The following is an 8,647-nucleotide window of genomic DNA, read 5'->3' on the forward strand; positions in this document are numbered from 1 at the left end:
GAAGCCTCAGCTTGAGCCTGCTTCCCCTACTCCTGCTCTCTGGCGATGGCCCCCAAAACACGGCAAAAGTCAGAATTTTCAAGAGAGTTCACAACAACCGCACAGGCTGCGCCCTCTCTTCCCACAACAAACACGACGAATCATGCTTGAGCAGACCAACAAGCTACAAGAGAAATACGACTCGGTAACAACCCACACACGAGAGAGAGGCACGCGTCTCTTTCTCATGCGCAAAACACGGGCTAACACCTCAATCAGGTACTCGGATGCACGCGTCTGCTGACTGAGGCACATGCAGCCTTGATTCGCTCCGTCAAAGACCTGAATGAGTATGTTCAAGAAACTCACCCTGAGCTAGACACGGAGGCCTCCGTTTCTACGCTCGTCGCGCCTTCGAATGCTGCGCCTGCTACCCACGAAGCGCCGGTCATTCCGGGGTCCGCTTCGAAGAAGAAGGAGAAGAAGGAAAAGAAGGTGCGTGATCCAGATATGCCCAAACGCCCTGTCACTGCCTTTTTCCACTTCCAAAACGCAATCAGGCAGGAGATGAAGAATTCTCTGCCCGACTCGGCCTCAGCAGCTGACGTGCAGCAAGCACTGGCGGCGAAATGGAAGGAAATGGACACAGAAGCGAGGAAGCCTTATGTGGCAGCCAATGAGGAGGCCTTACGAGCCTACACCAGAGAGATGGACACTTACAACAAGAGTCACGGCATTGCGCCCAAGCAAGCCCCAGCCAAGAAGACCACGCCAGCGGCAGAACCATCTTCTCCAAATACTTCGCCCTCTGCCGAAGATGAAGAGGATGATGTGGCCGCCGCTTCTGTTTTACAAGATGTTCCTTCGACTCCCAAGTCTTCCAAGAAACGAGGACGACCCGCCAAGAAGGATGGGCAACCCAGTGCCAAAAAGGTGAAGACACCTGCCCAGGAGGCACCTGCTGAAACACCAAAGGCAGAGAAGAAGAAGAAGGAGCGAAAGAAGAAGTCGGCCGAGCAGAGTGCTTGAGTTGTGCCGCCCGGCCTTTTTCGTAGAGCCTCTCTGTATTAATATTGTCCTTTAGCAATATCCAGTTCACCATTCTTATTTGGTCAATTAATTCTACGATCGAAAATACAGGGTAAGATACACGAGCAAGTTCAAAACCACTTAGTCCTTGTTCTTGAACATAGACTTCATCTTCCTGAGCAGACCACCCTTCTTTTTCTTAGGCTCGGTCGTCTCGGGTGCTTGAGCTTTGTCGGCACGAAGCGACGAAGGCATGGTCTTGCCAGGCGCGGCAGCCAAAGTCTGAGGGCTGGCGGAAGAGGCAGTCTTGTACGATGCGTCAGTCTTTGACCCTTGCGTATCTGCTGTGACGGGCCTGGGTGTATCTACGGGAGCCACAACGGCGGCCTTGTCAGCGGAGGGGGTGACAGGAACCACAGCAGCAGGTACAGCAGAAGTAGAGGTAGATGTAGTGCCAGAGGGAGCGGCAACTCCGGAGGACAATTTGCTCTGATCGGTAGCACCAGCGTTCTTAACCATATCTGTTGCAGTATCCTTTGCAAGGGGCGGAGCGACATCTGCCAGCTTGGAAGTAGCGCGATCCAAGTGCTCAGCGGCTGCGGCGGGAATGGGCAATGCGGATGCATCTTTGACGGTGCCATCTGTAACGACAGCCGTGCCAATAGCGGCGCCACCGAGCCCGACTTCAGCGAGCACAGTGTGTGCATCGATACGCTCTGTCTTGACACCGTTCTTGTGCTCAGCCAACAGATGGTCAGCTGCGCCGTCCTTGAGCTTTGCAGTCTTGGTGTCTTCCACTGGCTTGCTGTCACCAGAGGATTGTACGAGCTTCGATGTACCCACTACTCCGGTGGCGGTGTTGACTGCAGTTCCGATGCTTGTAAAGCCGACGTTTTGGCCGCCGGTGATATCCTTGTTCGAGGCAGCCGTCGAAGAGACACCTCCAAGGCCACTGGCTGTGTAAGCATTATTGGCAGCAGCAGTGGCAGCCTTGACGGCTGTTTGTTCGAGCGAAGATCCCTCTGACTTTGTGGTCTGAGCGCCAATACTTTCGAGACCCTTGGCGGCTGCCGAGCTTGAAGAAGAGCCTTCCGTCTTCCTTGCTGTTGCAACGCCTGCAACACCCAGCGCAGCGGCACCGACTGCAGTGGCAGAGGTGCCAAGGGCCACTGGAATTACAGACGACTTCTTGGATGAGGTCAGGTTGGATGCGTCGGACGTTGGCGCATCTACAGATGTTGCTGAAAGAGATTCTGAGTTGACGGCGGAGTCTTTAACGGGAGCGGACGCAGCAACGAGGCCAGGTGTTGAACCAGCCTGAGACTCGCTGGTCTTCATTGCACTGTTCTCGGGACTGGCAGTGGAAGATGCAAGCGCAGCGGGCTCGCTCTGTGCTACGCCATCCCTGGCAAATCGTGGAGCAGCAGGATCTGAGACAGATGGGCCGCTTTCATCATGGGTCTTTGACGACTCATCAGCTGCCGGAATAAGGGGCGAAGTTGATGCATATGCAAGCGCGCCACCTACTGGAGGGAGGGTGTCAAAGTCAGAGGTGGTTTTTGCTGCGACGGGCGTCCCCGATTCGGTGGAGGCTGTTGTCGTTGTGTGAAGGACATTGTTTTCATGTACACCCTCGCCCTCCTTTGGTGCACCGTGGTCTACGGTCCAATTACCGTCGACAATATACTTGAACTTGACCTTTGTGTTTGCTTCGATATCGACAACCTTGACAAAGTGGCCTTCCTCGGTGGGAAGCATGTCGAGGGATCCCTCCCAGTTGTCAAAGTCTCCGGTGAGCTTGACATGCGAGGCCGGGTACCGCCAGTAGAAGGAGTGCAAAACCATGTCTGCTGAATATGGTTTGTTGTAAGGAGCAGAGAGGTTGGGCCGGTAGATAGCGAGATGGCGGGAGTATTTTGAATTTTCTCGGCGAATCCCACGTGCGGGCAACTTTAAGTGTGTGCACTACAACCACACTCAACCAACGCCTGTACCTTTCTCTGAACTTGCTCTGCTCAGTTTCATCTGCTTCAATACATAAAGATATGTCGAGTGCCTGGCTTGTTGCGGCCTCTGTGCTTGTCGTAGGCGGCTTCCTCTATATTAGCTCTGGCAAGAAACGCCGCCCCACACAGCATGATCTTGATCCTACACTGAAGAAGAGTACGCTTAGGAGCTGTCATACATGTCGCTGACTGAAACAGATCAAGTGCGTATCACCACGGCCAAGAAGGCATTCAGGCGCGAGGATATTGACCCAGAATTCCTCGCCCGCCTTGAAAGACGTGATATTGTCGAAATACCCATGGGACAACCATTTCCATCTGCCGCAGCGGAGCCGACAACAGCGCAGCAGGACAAACAGAATGACTGGCTTCCAGATAGTCTGCAGAAGCCCAAGAAGGTCAAAAATCGAAAGCACAGATAGCATAATTGCAATGTTTCAACGTCCGCTTTGTTGGGAAGACTTGTTTCATGCCTGTCACACGTCTCAAAGGTCGCACAGCTTTCTTCTTAAGCACGAAGCTGCTTTTCGATGCTCTTTCAAAAAGTCTCGAAAAGATGCACCTCCTGAATCTCCTGTGTAAACATGCCTTGTCTTCCGGCGAAGCTGACATTCAGTTTGTGTCCTTGTTCAACATGTGCTGGCGGCCAACCTGACTAGTACAGCAACATCAGCTCACCAGACTCGCAGCTTCAAGGTTGTCAAGAGACAAACGCCTTCACCCGTCAGCGCCGAAAGCAAATTTAAGAAACACGGGGCCCACATTGACCTATTGGGGCGTCCACTCGTCGTATGATGATACACACCAAAACTCGAATCACTACTTACAATAGGCCGGTCTCTTAGCAGGAGGTCTTGGACTTTCTGGTGGCATCTCCGGTGGCATCGGATTCGGCGCAGGTCTTTCTGGCGGATACGGAGGTTTTGGCTACAATCAACTTGGCGGCATCCTTGGTGGCGTATGCAGTATACTGCCGTGAAATTTGCTGACTAGTCAGGGAATTGGAGGCTTGGGTGTCCAAAGTTGTCAGACGTGTATTGGAGCATTGTGCGTCTCTTGCACTTCCTCTCCTCTCGCAGGCCTCGGCGGATTCGGACTTGGTGGATTCGGCGTATGTCGTTCTTCTTTGGCCCTTTACTGACTCAAGGGCTTTCGAGGCGGAGGTTTCAGCACTGCTGGATATAGCTTCGGATCATCTTTCAGTTCATCTAGCTCTTTTGGCGGAGGCTTTGGCGGTGGCCTCGGTTTGGTAAGTTTTCGGATTTTCACTCAATGCTGATGACAGGGCGGAGTAGGCTTGGTATACCGACACCATGACGAAGAGCAAGCTGACAACAGGGGGGCGGCCTTGGAGGAGGGTTCTACGGACTGGGCTTGGGTGGCGGCTTGGGAGGCGGCCTGGGAGGCGGCTTGGGAGGCCTGAGTTCGTCAGTCCTGGGTCTTGGTCTTGGCGGATCGTTTGTTGGTGTATGTTCGGACAAATCTTGCTAAGATACTGATCAACAGGCAGGATTCGGCGGTATTCCCCTGCAAAGCTGCCAAGTTTGTCTGGGAGTGGCTTGCTTCAATTGCTTGCGAACTGGACTAGGCTCCCTAGGAGGTTTTGGATCTGGAGTATGCTGCAATCTATATTGTTGCATTGCTGACTAGCAGGGAGTTGGTGGATTTGGTGCCCTTTCCTCGTTTGGCATTGTAGGTTTCGGACGTTTCTATTACGTGACTAATTTCAAGGGTTCTGGCATTGGCGGAGGCGTTCTTGGAGGAGGCTTTGGCGGAGGTGTCTTGGGAGGAGAAGTCCTCGGTGGAGGTGTTCTTGGTGGGGGTGCTCTTGGTGGAGGCGTCCTTGGAGGAGGCGCTGTCGGCGCTGGTGTTAGTGGTGGCATCAGTGCCGGCTTCAGCGCTGGTGCTGGAATCGGAGGCTCGATCTTGGCAAACCAAAACGCAAAGGGCAAATCGGCAGCAGTCTCTTGCCAATCTTGTGTTGCTCAGGCTTGTGAAGGATGTGTCAACGCTGGACAGCTTGCCTCCACGACTTTGCCTTCGCAAGCCAAAGTTCGTGTGTAGAAGGTGAGTTTTGCAGCATCATGTCGTCTATCGCAGCAGCCAATAGAGTCATGAGCTCCGCTAGTGAGCACAACTGGGGCTACAGCAGATATCGTACCGCCAAAAAATAGCCATGCTTCTGAAGATGATTTTGATGAAACAGAGAAACGTCGAAGTGGCGCATACAGTCGCCAAATCTTCAATACTCTCATGTAACATGCACAGTCACTTGGTCTACGTTGACAGACAACTATATCGTGCTTGGCTTGGATGATGCCAAAATCTACGTCTTTGCAAGAGATGGCCGCTTCCTACGGACACTCAGCGGGCATGAATCGGGTGTCTGGACACTCGATGTCTTTGGCGATACCCTCGTCTCTGGCGGATGTGATAAAGTATTACGCAGCTGGGATCTGCCCTCTGGCAAATGTCTCCGCGTCATGCGTGGTCATACATCCACAGTTCGCTGCATCGAAATCGCCAAGGCCATACCAAGCACGTCCGCCGTGTCTGGTCAATATCTTGTCGTGACATGCTAATTCTATAACCCAGCTATAATTCACGACAGCAAAGAAGACGGCTCTGAACTACTTGTCTTTAGAAGGCGCAAGAGTGACGGTTGACGATCAAGGCCGCCCGTAAGGGTTGACCCTGTACATGTACAAGACGGCAATTTCCCACGGTGCCAACTGTGCACAGCGTCGTGATGCCGATCCAGAAGTCCTACTCAAGATCGCCCGAGGTTCCGGTGACAACGGCTGCCATTCCTTCTCTGTCTGCATCTCTGTTTCCCAGCCATTCATCTGGCAGCCTCATTTCGATCAGTAAGCTTTTCCATACTAAAGACTATGTACAGAAGCTGAACCAGGACTACAAACCTCCAAAAGCCCCACCACTCTCTGTCAGATCAGCGCCTCAGCTTGCTCCAGACCAAATCTACGCGCTTCTTGAAAGGGCCTGGCATTCCGCTCTCCTTGACCTCAGCATCAGTCAATCGCCTGAGGCTAACGGCTAGCCTTGTGCTGCCTTGGGCGTCGACCTGAAGGAAGGCAGGCACGCACATCTGTCTTGCACTTGTGTCGACGGCCAGGACCAGATGCGGCGCTTGGGCGTGCGCGCACTGCTGACCGGCAGCCTCTGGAAATTTGTGCTGCAGCAGCAGCTTCACCTCGAAGAAGTCGTCGTGGGACGCGACGATGATGTGAATTGTGAAGTGGAACTTTGCGCTGCTCAGATGTGGTCATTGTCCGAGAAGAGCAGAGAAGAGCATCCCGTTGAGAGCCATACGGTGACGGTGTCGATGGCGTAAGGGACTGATAGCTGTGGTCAAGTTGCAAGCACCCAAATCCGCCTATAGCTCTGCAGTCTCGGCACGACCGATCCCTGGTGTGTGGTGTGTGGTGACCTCCTGCGACGTTGTTCCCTTGGTCTCGCGTCTAAGTTCCACTGTCAGTGCAGGAGGGAATGCAATGTCGAGAGCGACGTTGGCAGAGGTCGTCACCTTATGCTCGCCCTTGCCACCCATCTCTTCCTTGTCGAAGACAGGAAGAGCCACGCCTTCACGCGACACATCGAAAGTTCGTGTCCGCACTGCGCGCGGCCCGCTTGCCAGGGCAAGACCGCCTGCGAAGCTCTCAACACATTCCTCTCCGCCACTGACGCACTCATTGGGTGGGAGGCACCCTTTTGTGAAGCAATAGCGAATGCATGGCGAATGCCCGATGAACAGGGCTTGAACTGCTAAGACATGAACGTATTAAAGGGTGTTGTTACTGTTGTTGTTACTACGGAATTGCTGTGCTGGCACTTTGTAGTGCAAGCATCGGCGGCGTCGCACGCTCAGAATTTCCAGCGCACAACACTTCCACTGGTTCTGTATCCTCTCTGTGCGAGAGTTACATGCAGAGCGTTCCGGACGACGACGAAGACAAGATGGGAAGCGGTGCAAGATGCAGTGTTGCTTTGACTTGACGTTGAGATAGGCGATGCCGAGGCATGACGCTACAGTGCAGGTGAGATGACAACGTCGCTGCGGAGGGTCGATGATGATGCGTGCAAGCGTGTAGCGTAGCGCAGACAAAATCGTTGCGGAGAAAGGAGGATGATGCATAAGAAGGCGTAGCGTTCCATACAGCTCTGGTTTGGCAGTGCGAAGACATTGTGAAATAATCGTCCAGTTCAAGATCAGGGAACTTAGTTGATCGCATGTAGCTTGAGCAACGTTGCTGGAGACAAAGCGCTTTGAGACATCGCTGGAGAAACCGAGGCATTGCTGGAAGAAGGAAAAATACTGAGGCAATTGCTTGGAGAGACAAAGGGACGTGAGCCACGGTTTACAGGTACACGCCATTTCCGTGATGATGAGTGCAGAAGTAGTGAGAGAATGCGTTGCGTATGCTTTAATGGTCCATACTACGACCAGCGGTTGACGTTGCGTATACTTAATGGTCCATACTGCGACCAGCGGTTGACGGTGTGTATGCTTTGATGGTCCACACTGCGACCTTACACGTAATAAATATACGTGACTAACGGAGGCGTTGACATTGACTGTGTGTATGCTTTGATGGTCCATACTGCGACCTTACACGTAATAAATGTACGTGGCTAACGGAGGCGTTGACGTTGACGGTGTGTATGCTTTAATGGTCCATACTGCGACCAGGGCGTGAAGGAAGTGCATTGCGAGCCAATACGACGGCCACAATCGATGAGCGAGCAGGAAATGGGGACGGTGACGGTGTGTATGCTTTAATGGTCCATACTGCGACCTTACACGTAATAAATGTACGTGGCTAACGGAGGCGTTGACGTTGACGGTGTGTATGCTTTAATGGTCCATACTGCGACCTTACACGTAATAAATATACGTGGCTAACGGAAGCGTCGACGTTGACGGTGTGTATGCTTTAATGGTCCATACTGCGACCAGCGGTTGACGTTGCGTATACTTTAATGGTCCATACTGCGACCAGCGGTTGACGGTGTGTATGCTTTGATGGTCCATACTGCGACCAGGGCGTGAAGGAAGTGCATTGCGAGCCAATACGACGGCCACAATCGATGAGCGAGCAGGAAATGGGGACGTTGTGTATGCTGAAGCGATCATTTGGATTTACATGTGCGCTTTTGCTGAAGACATAGAAGAGGGTGTCGCGACAATAAGCTTGACTAGGCGAAATTGGTGCAAATGCAGAGGCTCCTACTGGCTCGGAATTGGCCGATATCTTTGCCATCCATGAGCAGAGTGATGAAGACGATCACTGGCCTGGACGACCGATGCGCATACATTTTGCTAGGCGAAAATTCCAGAAGTGTGAATATAGCGATGAGACAGATGACGTGGCTTTCGGGATAACAAGGCTCATAACCTGTGAAGCAATAGCGAATGCATGGCGAATGCCCGATGAACAGGGCTTGAACTGCTAAGACATGAACGTATTAAAGCGTGTTGGTACTGTTGTTGTCACTACGGAATTGCTGTGCTGGCAGGGTTAGGGTTAGGGTTAGGGTTAGGGTTAGGGTTAGGGGTTAGGGTTAGGGTTAGGGTTAGGGTTAGGGTTAGGGTTAGGGGGGTTTATTTTAGGGTT

The 8,647-nt window shown here is 52.7% G+C and overlaps 4 protein-coding genes across 4 annotated transcripts; 2 read left to right on the forward strand and 2 right to left on the reverse strand.

Moving 5' to 3' along the window:
* The first annotated feature begins 91 nt into the window (after positions 1 to 91).
* On the forward strand, positions 92 to 1,063 carry BCR37DRAFT_377058 (high mobility group box domain-containing protein). Its single transcript, XM_040868727.1, has 2 exons — positions 92 to 184; positions 259 to 1,063. Exons 1-2 carry the CDS (start codon positions 143 to 145, stop codon positions 1,006 to 1,008), a joined length of 792 nt encoding a protein of 263 aa, XP_040727613.1. The 5' UTR covers positions 92 to 142; the 3' UTR covers positions 1,009 to 1,063.
* BCR37DRAFT_377059 (uncharacterized protein) lies at positions 686 to 2,901 on the reverse strand. Its single transcript, XM_040868728.1, has one exon. It carries the CDS (start codon positions 2,851 to 2,853, stop codon positions 1,150 to 1,152), a length of 1,704 nt encoding a protein of 567 aa, XP_040727614.1. The 5' UTR covers positions 2,854 to 2,901; the 3' UTR covers positions 686 to 1,149.
* Positions 2,902 to 2,972: 71 nt separating this feature from the next.
* Positions 2,973 to 3,629, forward strand: BCR37DRAFT_412174 (uncharacterized protein; the record flags this gene model as incomplete). The annotated part of the gene is made up of 3 exons (XM_040872215.1): positions 2,973 to 3,171; positions 3,213 to 3,412; positions 3,475 to 3,629. Coding segments are annotated over exons 1-3 (471 nt in total), but the record flags the coding sequence as incomplete, so codon positions are not given.
* Positions 3,630 to 6,697: 3,068 nt separating this feature from the next.
* On the reverse strand, positions 6,698 to 7,939 carry BCR37DRAFT_221005 (uncharacterized protein). Its single transcript, XM_040866460.1, has one exon. The coding sequence runs from the start codon at positions 7,630 to 7,632 to the stop codon at positions 6,814 to 6,816; it is 819 nt and encodes a 272-aa protein (XP_040727616.1). The 5' UTR covers positions 7,633 to 7,939; the 3' UTR covers positions 6,698 to 6,813.
* Positions 7,940 to 8,647: the final 708 nt, after the last annotated feature.

The sequence above is a fragment of the Protomyces lactucae-debilis genome (genome assembly GCF_002105105.1).
Source record: "Protomyces lactucae-debilis strain 12-1054 chromosome Unknown BCR37scaffold_3, whole genome shotgun sequence".
In the NCBI taxonomy this organism is placed as follows: Eukaryota; Fungi; Ascomycota; class Taphrinomycetes; order Taphrinales; family Protomycetaceae; genus Protomyces; species Protomyces lactucae-debilis.